This window comes from Nymphaea colorata, chromosome 4 (genome assembly GCF_008831285.2).
Source record: "Nymphaea colorata isolate Beijing-Zhang1983 chromosome 4, ASM883128v2, whole genome shotgun sequence".
NCBI lineage: Eukaryota > Viridiplantae > Streptophyta > Magnoliopsida > Nymphaeales > Nymphaeaceae > Nymphaea > Nymphaea colorata.
In genome coordinates this window covers 10,598,780-10,622,076 of record NC_045141.1, presented here as the reverse complement: position 1 = coordinate 10,622,076, position 23,297 = coordinate 10,598,780, and the positions used below count along the sequence as shown (strand labels likewise).

Below are 23,297 nucleotides of genomic sequence, written 5' to 3'. Positions count from 1 at the left end.
AAGGTATGTTATGTGCTTTCAATGTATATTAGTTTGTGTGTTGGACTTGATACAAGCTCTTAATTTGGCTTGTTAGTACACATTAAAAATGTCCAAGTTGTCTTGTTTTAAGGTATTTAATTGTTTTCGGATACATGAATAAAACAGAGAAGTATTTATATGTTTGCTAGCATTTTAGTGAAAAAATTACTATTGATTTATCTGCCAAGCATGTAGCTCGTATGGGGCTAAGAAAATACTGGTTTGCCTCTTTGTGAGGTGGTTGAAAAGTATCCAGGTTGATTTCACTGTTGAACAAGAAGAGGATATATATGTACGTATCAAATGCGTACATGATTGCTAGCATTATTATCAAGAAAATTCTTGATGTTTTGATGTAAAGTTTGGTCTATATGCGACTAAGTTTTAACAAGTTACGATGGACAAACCAATTAAGGAAAACCTCGTAACTAAAGATCAAGAAAACTCATATATAGTGGAAGCAAACTGGCAGTCTCATGGCTAAGTGGGATATGTTGGGTAGTGGTAGTGGCCAAGAGCCCTTCCCATTCATCTTGTAACTGCAAGGGGGCCCACTTGCAGTTACGAGCTTTAAATGCTCACCTAAAATCTCTCACTGACTGTAACCGCTGCTGGATTTGGGGAAAACCTAAGGCGCTGACTATTTATATCTAGCGAGACTAAGTATTAGATGGTTGATTACACATGAGGAGCCCCTTAGAAGGAAACCCCAAAAGGGACATACTCTTCTTCTTCCTCTTTCTCTCTATTTGTTCACAGGTGCTGCCTCTTTACGTTGAGAGGCTATGGTTGACACGCTGGTGGTGGTAAACCTGCTGCACAGAAGAGAGCCGATCGGCAGATGCCAGACACCATTCCGCTGCATGAACCCAACAATTGTTACTTATTATATGAATTGCCATCTGGAGATGGCCCATGGTAGACGAAAAAATGAGAGCCATATGTAGCTATTAATTTTTCATTTATTATTTAAGCATGTACTTCTTTTTTTTTTGTTTATGGTACTGGAAGATGTGGCCAGATCACAAGTCCAACAATGGGAGGTTTAAAATTTCCAATGAACGCCTGAAAATCCTTTTCTTGCACGATCAAATATGAAACCTAATGACCTTCCATTCATGACTTTGCTTACAAATGCTGAAAATGGGATTGTTCATCCTAAAATCAAATTAATGATGCAGAGCAATAAAGTTAGAAATCATGAAATTCCATTTTCCATTCTGTAGCTTTCAGTTTGCTGTCTCATCAAACCAATCCTCTTACATGCAAAAGCGATACCCCAGATGCGTATTTATTCCCACAACATACTTGAAACAGTAAATAGGGGCGAAACAGAAACACAGAAAATGATGGAAGCTTTCTCAGCCAACAGGCCTAGTTGTCCTTCAGCACAAAAATTGCCTCAGTTTCCTACTTGAGCAGCTTGACTGTCTCCCATGTGAAGTCTGGATCATCACGTCCAAAATGACCATAAGCAGCAGTCTTCTGGTACCTGAAATTTCCTCCCCTCTTCAGGTCCAAATTGATGGCTATCATCCCAGGCCTGAAATCAAAGTTCTCCTTGATCAGATTCAGTATGTCCTTATCCGAGATCTTCCCTGTCTTGTAGGTGTCTACAAACACAGAGAGTGGCTCAGGCACTCCAATTGCATAGGAGACCTGAACCAGGCAGCGGCGAGCCAGGCCGGATGCAACCACACTCTTGGCCGCCTGCCTAACTATGTAAGCACCACTTCTGTCCACCTTGGTTGGGTCCTTGCCAGAGAATGCACCACCTCCATGAGCTCCCCACCCTCCATAAGTGTCAATGATGATCTTCCTTCCTGTGAGCCCTGCATCGCCGTGCGGCCCGCCGATGACAAAGCGGCCCGATGGGTTCAGGTGAAATATGGTCCTCCCATCAAGGTATTTGGATGGTATCACAGGCTTGATCACATGCTCCTTCAGATCTGCTGCTATCTGATCATTTGTGACCGTCTCATCATGCTGTGTGGAGATAAGAACAGTGTGAACTCTCAGTGGAACCATTGCACCTCCTTCATTTTTGTACTCTACAGTAACCTGTGTCTTCCCATCTGGCCTCAGCCATGGGCACGTCCCGTTCTTCCTGACTTCAGTGAGCCTTGCTCCTAGCTTTGTAGCCAGGACATGGGTGAGGGGCATCAGCTCAGGAGTCTCATCGGTAGCATACCCGAACATGTGGCCCTGATCACCTGCACCGATCTCCTCGGGCCTCTTGGTGAGATGGCCATGAACACCCTGAGCTATGTCCGGGCTCTGCTGCTCTATGTTCACGAGAACATTGCAGTTGTCAGCGTCCAGGCCGACGTCTGCCGAGACGAAGCCAATCTCTCTGCATGTGTCCCGGACGATCTTTTCGTAGTTGATCTCAGCCTTGGTGGTGATCTCTCCGAATACCATGACCATGTTGGTCTTGGTGCATGTCTCGCATGCGACCTTACTGTCAGGGTCTTGCTGCAAGCAGGCGTCGAGTATGGCATCTGATATCTGGTCACACAGCTTGTCGGGGTGGCCCTCGTTGACGGACTCTGAGGTGAAGAGGAAGGTATCCATCTGTGGTAGGAAAATTTTGTTGCCAAATCAGTAAGAATTGTCCAGAATTGCTGATTTTGAGAACGTTTCATAAAAGCAATGTATTTAAGCAAACAGGTGGAATACATCTAAAGTAGGTTTCATAATTTTCAGAAACTTCCTTTTTCTCAAGGTCAGAGCAGATGGTTAAATTTTTTCTTCCCTTTTTTGGCATGAAATAACAATTGATTCTGGCTTCCAGGAAATGGATTGTGCGCTAAAAGATGTCAAGTAGACTAAGACCCTGTTTCCAACAGAGGTGATTCTCTGTTTCTCTCGTCTATCTATGCTCTGCTTTCAATTTCAGGCCACCAATGCTCTCTTCTTTACAACTAATTCAGACAAAGAAAGACAAGGCTGTTTCTGGCCTCTCTCTCACATTAGGAAAGAAGCCACCTAGATTTCAATAGTAATGCATGTATACATGCACCCTCACATCTGAACAGATAATTCATCTTCTTAACCTTCTAAAAGATGAAACCTAAATAGACCTCCTAAAACGTTGAGATGTATTGCTATTAAGGAAATGCATGCTAGAAATAAAGCCCGATGCATACATTATGACATCATCAAAGTCACATGGATGAAGATGACTGTTAGTGAAAGTCTCTTTACTGACAGCTATTTTACCCTTTGACTGGAGGCGCAGTGGATCCTCATGTTTCATTTACACTTCCGGTAAAACTCCGGCTGATGGGTAGGCCCTCGACAGTTTTATTGCCTAAAAAATAACATACATGCACAGCAAAAAGCAGAACTTACAGTGAAGATTCAGGGATGGGGTCCTAGCTTCATGTTTCATTTATACTTTTTATAGAAGAGAAACATTAATTTCCATGCTTTAAAAAAAAAAAACTACCTTTTCTCAGTCATGCTAAACTAGCAGAAGTAACCATTGCCTAAAATAATCACAAAAGGAAAAAGCGAAAAACTTCACCATCGAGTGTACAAGGGACAGAGTCAACCGGGCCTCCATCACACACAGAATTGGAGCTGTGACTGGACGGTAAAACCAGGTGACCAGAGAGGGAGAGAGAGAAAGAGAGCAGGTACCTTCTTGCAGGTGGAGTGAAATAAATGCCGCAGAACTCAGAAGTACAGAATTGTGAGAGATGAATGATGGACGTGGAAATCGATGCCAGCGTCTAGCTATTTATAAGCTCTCTCCTCCTGTCGTCTTCGTCTTCCAAAGCGCACTGACTCATTCTGGGGGGTTGGTGCGCTTCTACCAACCATCCAAGTCTGTTCTAATTCGCTTTGTCTTGCTTTACTACACCAGCGTATTGTGTGGACGGGGTTTGGTGGAAGCAGTAGGCGTTCCTCCAATCTTGGTTTGGAGAGAAGGGTTGGTGGATGGAGGAGGTGGCGTGTAATCGTGAGCAAAGTTGGCAGATACTTCACACCCCCATGGATATTCTGCAGGTGGACTAGTTTTCTTGCCACATTCCTTCGACAAAGATTGATTCATTTCATTGTAAAGCTTTTTATTTTGTTTTTGACGAGTTTTTTCCATCAACTTTGACGGCTGCTTGATCCTCGACCGAATTGTGGCCAACGTCACCACCTTTAAACGTTTCTGTCCATTATCAACAACCTAAAAGAGGGAGAGTTGTTCGGAAATAGTCCATATCAATGAAAAGTCTCACCCACGGTGCGCACTAGGCCGGGCCGCCGGTGGGAGCCGGTACCCATCCCATAACGCTGGCTCGAAAAACCCGGCCTGGGCTCAGGCCCGACCTGGTCCATTAATATTAAAAAATAATTTTATTATCTTTTAATTTAATAATATATATTTTATTATTTAAAATATAATTTATATGAAAAAAACATTTTATAATTTAAAAATATTTTTTTATTATAACCGGATACTCGAATGTTGGACCCAGTGAATTTCAGGTTGTTGGGCCCAGCCCGATGCCCACACTCCTAGTTGGTGTTATGTTGTGAGTCCACTCAATAGCCCGTTGTCACCTCACATCACAAGAGGTGGGGCCATCGAGGAAGGCTGCTAGCAGGAGAGGTTTCCTGCTTCCCACTCGCCTGACGCTCTCGGTTATTTGAGAAGGAGCCCGCAGGGGCCATTGCCTCCCTTCAAATTTCTTTAAACAAAAAACATGTTATTTTACTAAATTTTTATTTAACTCATAAAAAAATTTAAAAAATTTATATTTCAGTTCCTTTTAAAATTTTAAAACTATAATTTCATCTTCATAATAAACATTATTGACTCTACCCCTATATATATATATATATATATATATATATATATATATATATATATATATATATATATATATATATATATATATATATATATATATATATATATATATATAAAGATTGATAAACTACATATATAAAAGTCGGGCCGCTGTTGGATACCAGTTTCCCAGCCTAACTCGAGCTCGAGAAAAAGGGACCTGAGTCTTCGGGCTCGATAATTTAATTTTTATTTTTTATTAATATATATATATATTTATAATATTTTATTATAATCAATTATATTTATATATTATCTTTTATTAAAAATATTTTTTAAAATTTAATCAAGGTAAGCTCAGACTCGAGTTTTTAGAATCAGGCCAAGCATGCACCCAGCTAGTTATCGGACCGGGCTGGCCTGATGCGCAAGACTTAAATACTAAACCACAAAGCATAGAATAGAAGAGAACGGAAGAGAAGATTCAAGTCAATAATCACTCTATATGGCTCTTGGGTGGTCAACATAAAAGGCCAGTAATATTTTTATATTAGAAAAAAAAAACAAAGAAAATCGGGCAGAAAAAGAGGATCCTACTACCAGCCTCTCTGATGGCCCCATCTATCATCATGGCTGGGTGGTCTGGGCTATTTGAGTAGACTTATAGAGATTTTGAGGTGTCTCATTTGGATTGGATTTTATAAAACGGAACCCAAAAAATGAAATATGAAAAAAATTTAATTTCTGATTAAGAAATGGGATCTGATTGGTATTTAACAAATGAAATTTGATCAAATTGAGATTCAAATTCAGTTTTATCGGATTTAAGTACATAATCGGATTTATTTTTAAACAAATATCCAATACATAATGCTCTTATATTTTAAAAGTTGGTTAAATTTCGTTGAAAATTCACATTTGAATATGAATGTAAAAATCAGATTCGAATTGTAAAATAGAGTTTCAAATTCAGATTTAAATATAACTTTTCTTTATTCATATTCAAATCCAAATTCACATTTGAACATAAAAATATATAAATATATGACAAAATAAATATGATTAAAGGTAATGCTGGATTCAAAGATTCAAATATGGTTCGTTGACACCTCCACCAGTGGCAACACACCAATCCTGCTTAAGACTTTTCTGTCATTGATATTGACTACTTCCAAACATCCCTCTCGTCTGGGTTGTTAACAATGGGCAGACACGTTTCGGAGAACCGTGACGTTGGGCACAATTTGATCATGAATCAAGCAGCCGCCAAAGTTGAAAGGAAAAAAAACTCAGAAGTAAAGGCTAAGAAATAAAATAAAAGCTTTAAAATGAAATGAATCAATCTTTAACGAAGGAATGGGCCGACAAAACCAACCGCCTGCAGAAGATCCATGGGGGTTTGAAGATCTACCAACTTTGGTCGCAATTACACACGCCACCGCCTCCGTTCACCAACCCTTTTCTCCCGACCAAGGTTTGGAGGAACCCACCGCTTCTGGATTTTAGAAACACACCAACCCCACAAAATTAGTCCGTGCGCTTTGAAAGAGTAAGACGAAAGAGGAGAGAGCTTATAAATAGCTAGACTCTGGCAGCGATTTCCACGTCCACCATTCCACTCTGAGCTCTGTGGCATTTATCTCATTCCACCTGCAAGAAGGTATCTGCCCTCTCTCTCTCACCTGGTTTTACTGGCCACTCACAGCTCGAGTTGTGAGTGTGATGGAGGGCCGGTTGAATCTGTGAAGTTTTTCACTTTCCCTTTTGTGATTATTTTTACGCATGGTCCGTTCTGCTAGTTCAGCTAGCACAGAACCCATTCTGGGCATGACTGAGAAATGGGTAGATTTTTTTTAAAGCATGAAAATTAGTGTTTTTCTTCTACAAAAGGCATAAATTTTCAAGAAGCTGGGACCCCATCTCTGAATCTTCACTGTAATTTCTGCATCTCAGTACTTGTGTGGGCTTTGTACTTTTTGCTGTGTATATATTTTATTTTTTGGGCAATAAAACTGTCGAGGGCCTCCAGCAGTTTTACGCAAGTATAAATGAAACATGAGGATCCACTGCCTCAAGTCCATGGGTAAGATAGCTCTCAGTAAAGAGACTTTCAGGATCTTGAGAAGTCATCTTCATCCATGTGACTTTGATGATATCATAATATATGCAGCGGGCTTCATGTCTAGCATGCATCTCCTTACTTAATTGCAGTCCATCTTAACGTTTTAGGAGATCTATCGAGTCTGCATCTTTTAAAAGGTTAAGAAGATTAATTATCTATTCAGATGTGAGGTTATATGTATAGATGCATTACTACTGCAATCTAGCTGACTTCGTTCCCAATGAGAGAGAGAGACAGAGACTGGAAACCGGCTTGTCTTTCTTTGTCAGAATTAGTTGCCAAGAACAGAGGATTGGTAGTTTGAATTTTGAAATTGGAAGCAGGGCATAGATAGACGGGAGAAGCAGAGAAGCACTGCTATGTTGGAAACAGGGTCTTAGTCTACTTGAGATCTTTCAGCGCAAAGTTCATTTCCTGGATGCTATAATCAATTGTCATTTGCTGCCAAAAAAAAAAAAGGAAGAAGAAACATTTGCTCTGACCTTGAGAACGAGGAAGGGTCTGAAAATTGTGAAACCTACTTTAAATACATTGCTTTTATGAAACGCTCTCAACAATTCTGCACAATTCTTACTGATTTGGCAACAAAATTTTCCTACCACAGATGGATACCTTCCTCTTCACCTCAGAGTCCGTCAACGAGGGCCACCCGGACAAGCTGTGTGACCAGATATCAGATGCCATACTCGACGCCTGCTTGCAGCAAGACCCTGACAGTAAGGTCGCATGCGAGACATGCACCAAGACCAACATGGTCATGGTATTCGGAGAAATCACCACCAAGGCTGAGATCAACTACGAAAAGATCGTCCGGGACACATGCAGAGAGATTGGCTTCGTCTCGGCAGACGTCGGCCTGGACGCTGACAACTGCAATGTTCTCGTGAACATAGAGCAGCAGAGCCCGGACATAGCTCAGGGTGTTCATGGCCATCTCACCAAGAGGCCCGAGGAGATCGGTGCAGGTGATCAGGGCCACATGTTCGGGTATGCTACCGATGAGACTCCTGAGCTGATGCCCCTCACCCATGTCCTGGCCACAAAGCTAGGAGCAAGGCTCACTGAAGTCAGGAAGAACGGGACGTGCCCATGGCTGAGGCCAGATGGGAAGACACAGGTTACTGTAGAGTACAAAAATGAAGGAGGTGCAATGGTTCCACTGAGAGTTCACACTGTTCTTATCTCCACACAGCATGATGAGACGGTCACAAATGATCAGATAGCAGCAGATCTGAAGGAGCATGTGATCAAGCCTGTGATACCATCCAAATACCTTGATGGGAGGACCATATTTCACCTGAACCCATCGGGCCGCTTTGTCATCGGCGGGCCGCACGGCGATGCAGGGCTCACAGGAAGGAAGATCATCATTGACACTTATGGAGGGTGGGGAGCTCATGGAGGTGGTGCATTCTCTGGCAAGGACCCAACCAAGGTGGACAGAAGTGGTGCTTACATAGTTAGGCAGGCGGCCAAGAGTGTGGTTGCATCCGGCCTGGCTCGCCGCTGCCTGGTTCAGGTCTCCTATGCAATTGGAGTGCCTGAGCCACTCTCTGTGTTTGTCGACACCTACAAGACAGGGAAGATCTCGGATAAGGACATACTGAATCTGATCAAGGAGAACTTTGATTTCAGGCCTGGGATGATAGCTATCAATTTGGACCTGAAGAGGGGAGGAAATTTCAGGTACCAGAAGACTGCTGCTTATGGTCATTTTGGACGTGATGATCCAGACTTCACATGGGAGACAGTCAAGCTGCTCAAGTAGGAAACTGAGGCAATTTTTGTGCTGAAGGACAACTAGGCCTGTTGGCTGAGAAAGCTTCCATCACTTTCTGTGTTTCTGTTTGGCCTCTATTTACTGTTTCAAAGTATGTTGTGGGAATAAATACGCATCTGGGGTATTGCTTCTGCATGTAAGAGGATTGGTCCGATGAGACTAACCTGAAAACTACAGAATGGAAAAAGGAATTGCTTGATTTCTAACTTCATTGCTCAGCATCAAATTGCTTTTAAGATAAATAATCCTCTTTCCAGCATTTTTAAGCAAAGTCATAAAGGGAAGGTCATTAAGTTTCATATTTGATCGTGCAAGAAAAGGTTTGGACATTGCTGAAAAAACATGAAGCAAGTCTGCAACATCATCCAAAAGACCATAGGCTTCGGGTCACTCTAGAGTAACCAATGAGCTGCCATTGGTTTGATCTCCCAATTCTTTCCCTGTGAAAGAGAAACATTCAATTCGCTATTGTGTGTGTAACCCAATAAGCAGAGAAACCCAACTAACATTTACAATAAACGGGCCTATAAACTGTATATCACAAGTCCAACCTTTAACAAAATAGGAAGAGGAAAAGGGAACTACAGATAATGTAGCTTGGAGGAAAAACACCTCCCTTCTCACATTAACATTAGCATCCGCCACAAAATTGGTTTCAATCTACAAGGACGCACTCTATACGGGTGTCATTTTGATTTAAAATTTTAAATACCCCCTCTTAGCATCCGCCACAAAATTGGTTTCAATCTACAAGGACGCACTCTATACGGGTGTCATTTTGATTTAAAATTTTAAATACCCCCTCTTAGCATCCGCCACAAAATTGGTTTCAATCTACAAGGACGCACTCTATACGGGTGTCATTTTGATTTAAAATTTTAAATACCCCCTCTCCCTTTCAGAAGTAATGTCTTCTTCAGAGGAACTGATTTTGGTCGGAATGTTGGACTGGCCAGGGAGGTCATGTTGATTTCAATATCTCCTTGACAGAAATAATCCCTTCTTTTATCAGTTCTTTACAGGGGAAATGTTTTCCAATGTTCTTGTTACTACACAAAGTTGATGGTAGCAAGATCCAGTTTTTTCCTGCTAATTATTATATTGGAATATATTGTCTAAGGTTACACGTCCACTGTTTGGTATGAATGTTTGAATGGATTATATTAGATTTTCCCATAGATTATCTACCTTCTGGGATAAGGATATAGAATCTCCGAAAGAGAGGATGAGAGAGAGGTATTTCAAATAAATGAATGAATATAATATATGTGAGGATCACAGACGAGTACAACCAGCTACATAGCAAAGGAAACCAACAAATTCTCACTACCAGCAATAGCCAACGAAACAAAAGAGGAAGAAAGATTGTGAACGACTAAGTATGGATGAGCGAGGAAGAAGAACAAGCATCTTGTATCTCTCTTACTCACAGAAGCCCAACCACCATTGTCACCAAGGTAACAACCAAAGCAGAGAAGCCCAATCTGAAACCATCCAAACCAGTAGAAGCGGAAACCATAGGAGGGCTAGACGGCGAACCCTCGGAGGCAGGCGACGAGGCCGGAGCCATCGACGGCTGGGCAACTCTAGGCGACAGGACAACCACGATGAGCTTCTCCCCTTTCTGGCAGTTCCCCTGCACCCCGCTAATGAAATAGAAGGGGCCCGAGCGGTCGAGCGTCACGGTGGTGTTCCCGTCGGTGTGCTTAGCGATGGGGTTAGAGGTGTTGCACTTCTGGTAATCGTCAAAAGTCACCTGAAGCACGGAATCCTTCTGGGGATTATAGTTCCACACTGCAACAAACAATCAAACAAAATTCGTTCATTAGTCCAAAAGCCCAATCAACAAATCTTCAGTAGCAAAGCAGGAAAAACGAAGGCAGAGGAGAAGATTACCGAGGACGTCGCCTATTTGGAAGCGGGTTTGCTCCGCCCACTGGTTGAGTGTCTGAGAGGTGGAAGATGGAACCGACCACGAGGTGTTCCTGCCGCCGACTGGGATCCGGACAGCTTCAGAGCAGGAAAATAAGAGGAAGATGGTGAGAGAGAAGGAGACAGCCACAGCTCTGGAAGCCATTTCACCGAAGATGAGATGGATGGGCTCGTTGCAGAAGGTAGCAGCTGAAGCAAGCGACAGAGGACCTTCCAGAGAGAAAGAGAAAGTGAGAGGGAACTCGAAGTCTGTACAGGTGACGAGGACGAGGCCCACGGTCGCGTTTTAAAGAAGCGGGAGGGGCTAGCCGTTAGCTCCTGGTTCGGATACCCGTTAGAGCTACTGACACGAGGCTGCTGTTTTACTGCAACGTGTCTGAGCGTAGCTTTTAAGACGACGGTGGAGCGCGTGTTTTAAGAAAGTACCAGCGTAACGTTGAAACGTTGGAGGCCGTCTCGGATCCAAAGCGTGACCGACATACTCATGTTGACCGTCTCGGGTTCGTCGGTGGCCTTGTAACAGCAATATTTGCAGATATAACGGTGTGGTTAGAGTGGGGTTACTGATGGATTGAGTTGCGGTCGTGGTTCGAATGTTAATTGGATCGGAATGGTATGTAGTATCAGCAACCAAGAGTTCCAACGTTATGTATAGGCAATCATCTTTGATCTTGAACTGATATGACTTAGGGGTTAGTTTGGTAATAAGGATAACACTCTTGAAATGATATTACATGATCTTTGAGAGATTTGAGAGTATTGACTCGAGCTAGTGACTAATAAGTGATAACAAACTATATTAAATCTCTTCTTTTGATTATTTATATGTTTTTCAACATGGTATAAGAGTAGAACAATTTGTCGTGGGAACTTAAAAAAAACTAAAAGATGAATTAGAAAGGGAACTATATGTAAAAAATATTGGCTTACTTGATATGACCTTGAGTTCGAGGCATATTCATTGACCAATTGGTGCAAGCGACTCTTTTGTTATTAAGGGCTGAAGATCACATGTTCTGCATATAGTATAAATAGTATAAGGGCATTAGAAGCACGGCCGAAGAGGAGCCACATGGTTAGAAAGATAAAGATAAACAAGATCCAATGTAAAAAGGGATCGTCAATGAGAACAAGGCCCCAGTGAATTGGCATGGCTAGGAGGAGGCAAATATACTCGAGCAAACGGGTATTCAAAGACATGGTGGATGCATCAATCAGACAGATGTGGCGCAAGCACAAGTGTAGGATGTCGACGATTTATTAGTAGGAGAGTAGTTGGTTGGTGGGGAAGGTAGGAACACAAGTGGTTCAAAAACTCTGGGTGAATCCAGTGGAAAATAACAAGGGACAGTCACCGATTTCCCCTGAAGGCAGCAACTTGATGAGAGGATGTCGACTATTTATTAGTAGGAGAATGTTGTGGACCCACGGTACCTGCCTGACCAAAAAAGTGGAATGGAATACTCAACTTGGTTGCCTAGACCTTGCATATAAAGTAAGTGAAATCACAATCAAGCTATAAAGCATTGCACCTGAGATGCACATTTTAGTGGTGGATGTATCAATGCAAGATTGGCAGTCCCTTGGCCCTTGGGTTATGGTGCGACTAAGCTTGGGTATCGGGCCTGCCCGATAATGAGTTGGGTCCGACATCTAAAAACCAGGCCCGACCCTAATATAAAATAATACATAAATATAATTAATGATAATAAAATATTATAAATATATTTATATGTATATATATAAATTAATAAAAAATTTAAAAATAAATTACCAGGCCCACCCAGGCTGGCCCAATAATGAGTCGGGCCGGCTCGGGTACCTTTTTCCCAGGCCCGAGTCGGGCCGAGTACCAGGTACCCGGCGGTGGCCCAGCCTAGTGCCCAGCTTTAATGATGCCTCGTTAGAAGCTATGCCAAACATAAATAACATCTACACTAAGAGATGTGCATAGGTCAGGGCTAATTCTTTATATGGATTTATAAGTAGTGTTTGCAACTGTATATGAGAAAGGTGCAGGGTTTAGCAAGCGAATGCTCAACATCTAAACATCTAGTAGAAACTATTTCAAGCGAATGCTCAACATCTAAACATCTAGTAGAAACTATTTCAAGCTGGAGGACTTCCCCTCAAGAGAGTCTACCCTACTAAATTTGTATGGATAAGAAATAGAGACACTCAAATGAATGGCATTTTGTGACAGGGCCTCGTAACTATATGGGTTGAAAATCCAAAGACGTGGTCTTGTGACAACATGGTATGATAATAGAAAAATCTTTTTGTCCTAATTCAGAATACGAGGATGGAAAGCAGATAAACTCTAACGTTCTAACGTTCAAGTGATGTTCATTTAGGACGAATTTTGTGATGCTAAAGAAGATTTAGCCTTCAAAGAAGCTCTATAGACAACCAAGAGATTGATAACATCTCGTGTTCAATCCAATTTCACAAAATTTCCATGGCAAACTTGCAATTTTCAAACTGTCCAGTTTGAGGGTGGATAAAGGAAAAGCAAATTTGTTATGCAGCAAAATGATCTTTGAGGTTACCGTGACAATTATTATTTAGCAATTCAAGGCAAAGAATCAAGGACCAGTTACGCAATCAAAATGCTACCCATGTCATCAACGCAGGATAAAAATCATGGAGCTGTTTGCGAATAAATATACAATCAATTCTTAAGTAATTATTCTTGTAACTGTTCATTCTTGATCAGCAATAACGCTTACCGCTCATTGTAATCCAAAGTCTTTATATAGGCACTTGACACACTATTGACCTTAACATCACCTTTTGTGGTGAAAACCCATGTTAATTCTCTTACGGCGACACTGGGCATGTTTAATATAATCTGATTCATTTTTCCCGATAAACATATTATGATTGATTTTGCTTCACAAATTGATAACAATCAAATATATGCTAGTCACTAGTTAGTAAAATCATACAAATTACCTTTCTTGATTGTAAATATGCACTAAGAACTACATATAAAAATACACTCGGATTTGCAGCAGTTATTGTTTATTTTGTCAAAAGGAAGGTTTAAGTTTTACAAAATTCACTTAGATATGTCCTTTAAAGGGAAAACCTGATTTTTCTATACTTTTGTTCATGTTTGCTATTATGTTGAATGTTAATTTGATTAAAAAAAAAATTAAACCGGACAAAGGAGATGAATTTAATATTATAATACATTTATACATATTTGGAATCAAATACAAACTTCATGTCCTAAAGCTTTTGAGAAAAATAGCATGGTTGAATGCAAGCACAATAACTTGAACAAGTTAGGCTTACGATGATGTTCCATATCCTATAGCAGGTCTACTATGCAAACATGATACAATGACTTTAAGCCAATTATTTGTGTACGTAAGCATGATTGTAACAAAGATGATGTAATCTAGCTTAGTAGGAACTGTTTTTGTCTCTTCCAAGATACTCAAGGATTTGTTTTGTTGAGTTTTTCCATCACTCCACAAGTTGAACTGGTCAAGATAGGATTTAGATTTGTAGCAAAGGTGTAAATTGTGGTTCTCACAAAAGTAATCCTCAGCAGTTTAGATGATGCTTACAAAATAATTTAAATTTCATGATGTACCAAGTATTGTAATTCAGATACTAATGAACTTGATGACACCATATAAGTTTTAGATGGCTCAAAGCAACAAGAGATAAAAAAAAAGTGTCATCACCACACCAAGGTCCAACATGGGGCAAGGCCAATAACACAGCCATAATTTTATCATTAAAAAAATCACCACCAATCTGTTGTTTCAAGGGCAAAGAGTGCTGCAGCACAAACTAAGGCTCTGATAGCACAACATGATGGAAATAGAATGAAGCAGTACTCATGATTATTGTGGTTTACCCAGTTTCATTTATATTGATTTACATTACATTCTTGATAAGCCCAAGCTCAATTGTGAGTCATGTGTGGCATATTTTTAGCAACAAGGGTATTGTTTCTCCCTGCGTTTCTCATTTTCGTATTAGGTGATCCTCATTCTTCATCAAACTTATCTCACAATTGCAGCTTGTTATGGAGTTCCATTATATGATCCATTATATACCAAAGAGAAGTAAGATCATGATTTCTACCATCTTGTTGACCTTGATTATATGTCTATTTTTCTTCTCGTTAGATACGTTTATTGAAAAGAGGAATAGGTATGAAGTCAAGTTGCTATATTTTTCCTAAGGTGTGTGCTTTTGCGTGTGTGTATCTATATGTATAGAGAATGGGTTAAACAAGTCTCATTTCCAGACGTAATTTTCAAGTTTTTTCTCTAGATAAGGCGGGAGGTTGGTTATGAAGAGGGGGGAAAAATGGAGGAGTGAGAGAAAAAAGAAATAAAGAAGTGCAAATAAGAGTGAGGGTTCAACCTCTTAATAAGTGGTCAAGCCCCTAAGCACCCACCGGTTCTTATTTTGGGAGACCGGGCACCTTATGAAAATGTTTTGAATACTAATGACCAAATGGAATACTCAACAAAGTAAATCACTTGTTAATAATGACCAAGTGGAATAAGATACTCCTCAAAATACATCACATGTTAGATGGTAAATTCCATAGTTCATACATTTAATCGTAACATTATGAAGAACTTATTTTAAAATTTTAAATTATCACTAAGGCATGTGTCCAAAATATATTTGTGCAAGTAAAGGCGAGGCAATAGAAGGATGCAATGAACAATGGAGGCAGAAGTTGAAGAAATTGAACTGTGGGACGCTGCTTCAGCTCCTAAGCAGGGAGAAGCTAGGATTTTTTATTGAAGGGTCGATTTATAGTTTCAAAATCTTAACAAGGGTCGATTTATAAATTTTTATAATTTTATATTTAAAATTACATGTATTTTTTTTTGTTTGAAAATCTGATAGCCTTGAGGCCATGGCCAGTGCTCACAACCTGGGGATCGGGCGGACCCAGCCCGGCACGACCTGATAACAAGTCGAGTTCGGGCCAGCCCGACATCCAAAAACTGGGCCCGAGCTTGGCCCAACTCAAAAAATTTGAGCCCAGCCCAATTAAATTTAAAAATATATTTTTACATAAAATAATATATAAATATAATTAATTGTAATAAATATTATGAATATATATAAAAATTAATAAAAAATTAAAAAACTAATTATCGGATCCGAATTTAGCTTATCGTGCCTACCTGGGTCGGCCGATAAATTGTCGGGCCGGGTATCGAGTACTCGACGGCATCCCGGCCCGATGCCCAACCTTACCCATAACCTCTGTCTTTAAATGCTGCAATTGGGCGTGAAGAAGAAAAAAGAAAAATAATAAGTAATGAAAGAGAAAAAGTGTGGCATGGTGATTTCTTTTTGTTCTTGGGAAAGGTCGACTTAAACATGGTAGTTGATAGGGCATCCCATGCACTTTCGTAGATTCGGGTGCATGATTCACATTGAATCTCCTGATTCACCTATGATTCAACCAATTCCTAGATAAAATCGGTCGATTTTAGAGTCCGCCCGATCAGGAAAGGCCGATTCAATTCGACTTTAATAACATCGCCATGTGGACTTTGGTCAGCAAAAGTCTCAAGTATAAAGCCTAAAGGAGCATCTAATTTTGATGCAATTGAAAGCTAGGTATACCAGCATTGTTGAGATCTGCTGATGAAATAGGTGTGGAGCGAGGTTTTATGCAGCGCAATAAAAAACTATTCAATTTTTGGTTGAATCTCTTCAACGATGCTTGAATCAGCAAATGAGTCATTTTTTGGTTCTAAAAATTTACAAAAAATCCCTTCAAACATGTAAGGGTTCTTCATCTGCAGCAGTCACTAATCAGTGGGGTTCTTGAAACACTCACACATTTCGCAAAAGGAAAAACACTTTCAGTAGGTTGATCTCAAGTTGGGTCAAAGTGATTGATTGTCTAGAGCGCAATACGTGAGAGTTCGAGAGCTCCTCGAGGAAACCCTAATAGCGCTTACTTCCAATCGTTACCTAGAAAACCCCCAACGGGTCGATCACGGCTGAATGTAGTTTGCGATGATCATCCGGTCCTGGAAGTGGAGATGATAAATGTCCGGCCAAGAGTGAAGATTTCAGAGGATGATCTTGAGAAGATGAAGGAGCTGTACAGCCATCGGATGCTTCATAGGTGACGAGAAAATGAGAAGTATGGACTTCAACTACATTGTGCCAGGTCTCAAGAGGTTATCGGCAGATATCCCAGACCCTAAATTCTCCTTTATCGGCAGGGGCTCTTTCCTAGTTAGAGTGGATAATGAGCAGGAATTGCAGACGGTCCTCCATCAAAAGGGCATGAAAATTGAGGGGAAGATCCTTCGTGGCAAGCAGATGGAGATCAGGTAGAACTCTCTTAGAATGGAGCGTTCTCTAAGACTTCTGATTTGGAGTACGTTTCCAGGCCTCCCTTCCTTCCTATGGAATGGCCGAGTATTCCAAGCCCTGGTTAGAAGCCTGGGCGTGAACTGCTGAAAATAGATATGCAGTCTCACTCCCTATCACGCCCAGGTTTTGCACGAATTAGTATCGACGTTCCTCTCAGCTTTATTCCTAAACCGTTGGTGGAGATAGAAATGGGGAAAAATAATGTGATCCACCTAACAAGTGGAGTACAAGAGTAGTATAAAGTTTTGTTCCCACTACCAATCTAACATGCACATGACAATAAGCAAGAGTTTGATGGCAATGAGAAGGAATCCCTTGAGCGACCACCTTCAAAGAGCTTCCAGATGGAGAAAGAAGAAGCTAATAATGGCAATGGGTTAGCAGGAAAGCAATCAGCGACTAGCCCAAAGATGTCAATGCTAGAATTGGTCGAGGTGAGCCCTTCGGCTACTCCAATTCACAAAGGTCAGAGTGTTGGGAGTCCCAAAGGTACAGTCCCTTTCAAATAATCCTCCATTAATGCTAGGAATTTTATAAAAAATGTTGGGTTCAGAAATCTGAACTTTAATTTATGAAGGAGCAGGATGACAAGTCCTTTCCCCTTGGTTTTACCAAAGCTGTTCAAGCTACCCCATGTCGAGGGGAGTGATGGAGATCACCTGGCTTTCGAGGACATTGTCGATAACGGGGGAATATCTAACCAAAGTCGAGACGGTAGGGCCAAAATTAGCAAAACCTTAGATCCCTACTATATAGTCAAGAACAAATCAAGATGGAAAAACCCTCTACGTGATGTCAAAAATAATCAAGTGGAAATATTAGAAGATGATCAGAAAGATAATGAACCCACCATGGACATAATACCGATCACTAACATCAATCCCAATGTGATTAAAGTGGATGGTGAACTCAAGGGAGGTGTAGAGACTAATGAAGAAAATGACATCTCAGGCACACAAGCTCAAAAGCAGCAGGGTGCTAAGGTATACCCTGCATCCTTTACTCAATGACCCCATTACAGTTTTCGCATGTAACATGGGAGGCCTAGTACGTAAAAAAGCACATGGAGACCTCTTCAAGTAGTAAGACCAAACTTGTTTTTTTATTCCACGTTAGACGAGGCTAGTGCAGACATATGGATGAAAAACTGTAAAGGCTATGCTTGTAAATCTAGTTTGAGTAGTTACCTTTTCCACGCCCCCATCATTATGGGTCTAGAATCCATATGAAATTGTCACACCCCAACCTTTTTACCCCTAAATAATTTTTTTTTTTAAACATAAAACGTCGAAGTGCGACAACATAACAATTCAAAAGGAGCTCTACAAATCAAAAGATAATTGGGCAAACATTTCATTATGTAGTAAATTTCAGTTCATACAAAATCACTTCATATTCCTCAACGATATACATGAAAAAAATGCCCCAAAATAATAACATTGATATCTACAAAACAAGACATTAATGAGACCCAAAACATGATGTGCCGACACTACAATAGATCTAAAATCTCCCCAGTAGGATGTGAGTTCAGCTATCTGATAAACTTGTTGCCCCGAGTCCACCAAAACCTGAAAAAGGAAAACAACAAAAAGCTTAGCCTTCGCAGTATGGCAACAAACCAGATAAACCCCTAACCCTCTAAAGTAAGGGTTCAAATATAAGATATAACAAATATAAAAACAAAATATTATAATATCATGATAGGAGCATGCAGTCAAATGACTTGTTATGAAAGCCCCTCATATATACCACAGCATGTAGAGACCACTTAATGGTCATAATTAACACATTTAATAATCACACTCACTTCATGCATATTCACTTTCTTTACATACACTTCATTCGCATTCTTCTTGTTTACAATCATTTCATTTACATTAGCTTTAGTGAATTGACAGTTTCTATAAGTACAAACACATGCATGTGCACACAAAAGGTGACCTATAGTCAGGAGACAACCTCTGTGGTGGCCTCAAACGATACAGATCTGTTCATGCTACAGCAGTAAAGCAACAATCCATGGATGTGTGAATTCCAATGAGAGTGACTCAGCCTTCTTTAGAACACACAGGTTAAGAAGGCATGAGTCTAACGCTCCAAGCACATCACACAACGATATCCTAGGGTCTTGTACCACCGCGCTTTGAGCAGGCGAGACAAGTGGCGAGGGTAGCACATCTCCTAAACACATTGCCATAACCCACTCGCCTCTCATCTATTATCCTTTATTAACTTATCATTAGGAAAACACATTCACAAAATGAATGACTGCTAGCACACAAGGTTGATTCACTTCACGAGTGCACTCATACCTTAAGACACATCCCTACGAGGGACACACACACAATCAATACTTTTATCTGGTCATTGTAACTTTATGGGTACATCTACCCTTCAAATTCATTTAGTTGTATCATGTCAACGGCAATGTATACGAAACATATTGCAACATTCACATCAATCAAACATATCAATCACATCTTACAAATAGCCGAACCATAGATAACAATCTCGATCTATGATTGGCTCGTACCTGTTCTACACAATTATCATTCTACGATGCTTTCTAATGCGCAATCGGGGTCAAGGAGATAGTCGATACGATACCCCACCTCTTCTGTCCTAAGTAATTATAATTGCTAGCATGCACATGCAATTGCGTAGTAATTTTAAAAACAAAACCAATCTGATAACCATTTAATCACAGACATACATTCATTCAAACACAACACAATCATAGGATCCAATGATCATGAAAGACATGCATTCTAAAGTTGGCCTCAAGCATAGATTTGCCTGAAATGCCGCCATACTTGTCGCGCGTCACCAAAATACCCAAAACACTTTGAGCTTTGTATTTTGTTGTTCAAGGTCTACTCGACGTACTTGATGTACCTGTAAACATAATCAAGTGATAAGTTTTCTACTCATTTTGCTTCACCATCTATACAAGTATGAAATAGAATCATTGAGGCATAGGTCATTGCCTCAAAAGGATGCCGACGGGTAGTATCGGGCCTTAAAGCCCTCCAATAGGCTCTTTTCCAACAAGTGACATAGCATGCACATCAAAAATAACATACACCACTAGTTCACTAAAACGGTTCTACACCTTCTCCACAACATCAAATCTCTACCATGCTTCCTAATCACTTCAATTATTAGTCTCACCATTCTAAAAACATAATCATATGCATAGATCATCGTCCCTCCATAACAGTCCTAGACCTCCTCCAAAATGGCAAAGTCGCCAACGTGCATTCTAAATCATCCAATCTTGAGTTTAGCATGCTCAAATAATAATTATACATGCAATAACAAAAATATTAGATAATTTAGGCTCGATTATGCCTCGCTCACCCCACCCTTAGAGTCCAAACTATTGTAGTGTTCCCGGCGCCACCCCAAGTGCTCGACCGATCCCCAAACGACTAAAATTAAATGTTGTTGTCACCTTCAAAGCCTTTTATTCGCTGTGATGAGGGGAAAAATGCATCCCCAAGCTGCAATCCGATCAAATACTACTAAATAGAGTGAGAATTAACGAAAGAGAGATCAAAAGAGGGGTCTACCGTTAAAAAAAGGCATCCGGTTGTGAGAAGGAGGTGGTTCAGCTGATTTTGACATGCAAGGTTAGGGAGAGACAACAATATGGCATGGGAAAAAAAAAGAGACAGGCAAGAGGGAGATTGCAGCAAGAGAATGCTCGGTCAAGGGTGAGAGACGGTGAGAGTGAGAGACAGTGAGAGTGAGGAATGCCGCCAGTGAAAGCGGCTGGTGGTAGAGGGAGAGTGCGAGCAGAGAGAGCATGAGCTGAAGAGAGGGAGACACCAGAGATCGATTAGAGGTAGAGGGACAGAAATGTGGTAGTGGGCAAGGAAGAATGATGAAACATAAAGAGATCGACAGGGCATACCTGTGCACCACCACCGCCCTTCACCTCTGCCACCGCTGCCCTTCTTCCACCTCCTGCTTCTCTGTGGCGACTTCCCACCAACGAGACGAGAGAGCGACGGAGAGGGAGACTATGAGGAAGGCAAGGAAAAAGAGCCCCATATCGGGCTCTTCACGTGGTTGGGGTATGGGTCTGGGTTTGGACCCGATCCAGCCTGACCTGCAAAGACATTGAGCGTTTAAAGTCACTGCTCTCTCTATGCCTGACCATTCAACTCTAATTGTTTCCATCTGTAAGTGGAATAATCATATGCTTGGTAAAGGCATATTCAAAATTTTAAATTGTTGGACTCCTCAAGAGGACTGCAAATGCATAGTGAAAGAAAACTAGGATAAGACTGACTATGGCTGCCCAATGATAAGACTACTCAGGAAGCAAGAAAGAGTTCAGAAATCCCTAGCTAGATGCAATCACCTTTCGTATGGGAATATTTCCAAAAAAGTGCAGTCGATCATGACTGAAGTAGAAAGAATTCACTCATGTACCAATTGTTAACACGGACTGGGATGTTGAGTATGAAATTCTTCTTTCAAAAGAATTGGACTAAAAATAAGGAAGAAGACTTGCTTTGAAGGAAAAAGGCTAGGGCAAGGTGGTTGAAGGACAGCGACAAAAATATCATGTTTTTTCATCAACATGTCAGAAAGCAGGAAAAGAAGAAAAGAATTTCAACCATGGAAATTAAAGGTGTGCTCCATAGTGATCCACAATCCATTTTAGATCAGTGCACCATGTACTTTAACTAGTTTTTCTCTATTGAAAGATCAAATAAAAATTGTACCAGCCACATAGAGGAAGGCCCTAAGGTAACTGCAGAAGAAGATAGTCATCTAATTATAAGACCAGTAACCTTTGACGAGGTTCGCGGAGTTACTCTTAGCATTCATCAGGAAAGGCACCAGGCCCATATGGTTTTAGTTTTGAGTTGCCCCAAGGTAACTGCAGAAGAAGATAGTCATCTAATTATGAGACCAGTAACCTTTGACGAGGTTCACGGAGTTACTCTTAGCATTCATCAGGGAAGGCAACAGGCCCATATGGTTTTAGCTTGAGTTTTACAACAAGTATTGGCATGTGATAGACAATGACATTTTCGTGATTGTGGCTGATGTCTTTAAAACTGGAAGAATTGTGAAAAAAAATTAATAGATCTCATATCTCTTTGATAGCAAAATTTCATGTGGCAGTAAATCTAAAAGGCTTCATATCAATAGCCTTGTGTAACGGAATCCATAAAATCATCACCAAGTTAATGGTGGCCAGAATGAATGACATTCATCCCTAACAGGTTTATCCAAGACCAAATCCTATTGGTTCGTAAGCTCTCCAATAGTCTTGCCAACAGCAGCGGAAGTTCAGTCATGATGAAACCTGACACCTCTAAGGCATACAGTATATTAGAATGACACTTTTTAAGAGGAGCTCTTGATTATCTAGGATGTAGCAAGGTTTGGACAGTCAGACTGATGACATGCATTGAATCTCCAGCCTTCGCCATTTTAATTAATGGAAGGAAAGGTGTGTTCTCTAACAGTGAAAGGGGTATCTGCTAAGGGGATCCAATGTCCCATTTTCTATTCATAATCATTGTGGAAATGCTATCTAGAAGACTAAGTTGGGAAATGCAAAATTTTAGAATCACCATGCCCCATATTGTAGGATCCAAGATCATTTCTTGGCTACATTTTTGCAGATGACATGATAGTGATTTGTAAAGCTGATATTACTTCCATCTCAAATACCAAGTCTATTTTAGTGGTGTTTGCTTTTGATGCTGAGTTACATATCAATGCTAAAAAATCTTGCTTTATTCCCTGTGCCACTTCAAAGGAGGAGGACTGCACCAAAATTCCCAACCAATTAGATTGGAGTAAGGTCGATCTCCCAATCTCGTATTTGGGCCTTCCTCTATCTGAAGGAAGAATGAATCTAAAGGACTACAACATGCTCATGGAGAAGGTATATAAAAATCTTGCAGGCTAGAAAGGTTGGCTTCTTTCATACTCAAGAAAGATGTGCCTAATAAAACATGTACTCAACCAGTTGATGGATTATTGGTTGATGTGTTTCAAACTCCCCAACCAATCCTCTAGCTCATTGAGAGGGAATGCAACAAATTCCTTTGCGGTGAAAACGACATGCAAAGGAAGATTCACCTAGTTAGGTGGAGTTGGTCTGAAAAATGTTTGGACCAGCAATAGAACTCACATGATCTATGTATCCCTGAAAGTATACACAACCACATCACCTCGGTCCAAGTTTGTGAAAAGAAAATACCTTTTGAAGAAGAGCCTTTGGAAATGCAATA

General features: G+C 40.6%; 3 protein-coding genes across 3 annotated transcripts; 1 reads left to right on the top strand and 2 right to left on the bottom strand.

Moving 5' to 3' along the window:
* Positions 1 to 1,212: 1,212 nt before the first annotated feature.
* On the bottom strand, positions 1,213 to 3,695 carry LOC116252878 (S-adenosylmethionine synthase 3-like). Its single transcript, XM_031627485.2, has 2 exons — positions 3,551 to 3,695; positions 1,213 to 2,595 (listed from the first exon to the last, which is right to left on the bottom strand). The coding sequence occupies exons 1-2, from the start codon at positions 3,587 to 3,589 to the stop codon at positions 1,432 to 1,434; spliced, it is 1,203 nt and encodes a 400-aa protein (XP_031483345.1). The 5' UTR covers positions 3,590 to 3,695; the 3' UTR covers positions 1,213 to 1,431.
* A 2,529-nt stretch (positions 3,696 to 6,224) lies between these two features.
* LOC116252879 (S-adenosylmethionine synthase 3) lies at positions 6,225 to 8,926 on the top strand. The gene is made up of 2 exons (XM_031627486.2): positions 6,225 to 6,473; positions 7,540 to 8,926. Exon 2 carries the CDS (start codon positions 7,540 to 7,542, stop codon positions 8,701 to 8,703), a length of 1,164 nt encoding a protein of 387 aa, XP_031483346.1. The 5' UTR covers positions 6,225 to 6,473; the 3' UTR covers positions 8,704 to 8,926.
* A 1,028-nt stretch (positions 8,927 to 9,954) lies between these two features.
* On the bottom strand, positions 9,955 to 10,925 carry LOC116253132 (early nodulin-like protein 3). Its single transcript, XM_031627907.2, has 2 exons — positions 10,612 to 10,925; positions 9,955 to 10,509 (listed from the first exon to the last, which is right to left on the bottom strand). Exons 1-2 carry the CDS (start codon positions 10,790 to 10,792, stop codon positions 10,142 to 10,144), a joined length of 549 nt encoding a protein of 182 aa, XP_031483767.1. The 5' UTR covers positions 10,793 to 10,925; the 3' UTR covers positions 9,955 to 10,141.
* Positions 10,926 to 23,297: the final 12,372 nt, after the last annotated feature.

Bases quoted from the DNA above. Each gene is read 5' to 3' on its own strand.
- LOC116253132 (XM_031627907.2), bottom strand. From the start codon at position 10,792: ATGGCTTCCAGAGCTGTGGCTGTCTCCTTCTCTCTCACCATCTTCCTC. The intron at 10,510-10,611 runs GTAATCTTCTCC...TGTTTGTTGCAG, and splicing joins CCAAATAGGCGACGTCCTCG to TGTGGAACTATAATCCCCAG.
- LOC116252879 (XM_031627486.2), top strand. From the start codon at position 7,540: ATGGATACCTTCCTCTTCACCTCAGAGTCCGTCAACGAGGGCCACCCG.
- LOC116252878 (XM_031627485.2), bottom strand. From the start codon at position 3,589: ATGGAGGCCCGGTTGACTCTGTCCCTTGTACACTCGATG. The intron at 2,596-3,550 runs GTGAAGTTTTTC...TTCCTACCACAG, and splicing joins TGTCCCTTGTACACTCGATG to ATGGATACCTTCCTCTTCAC.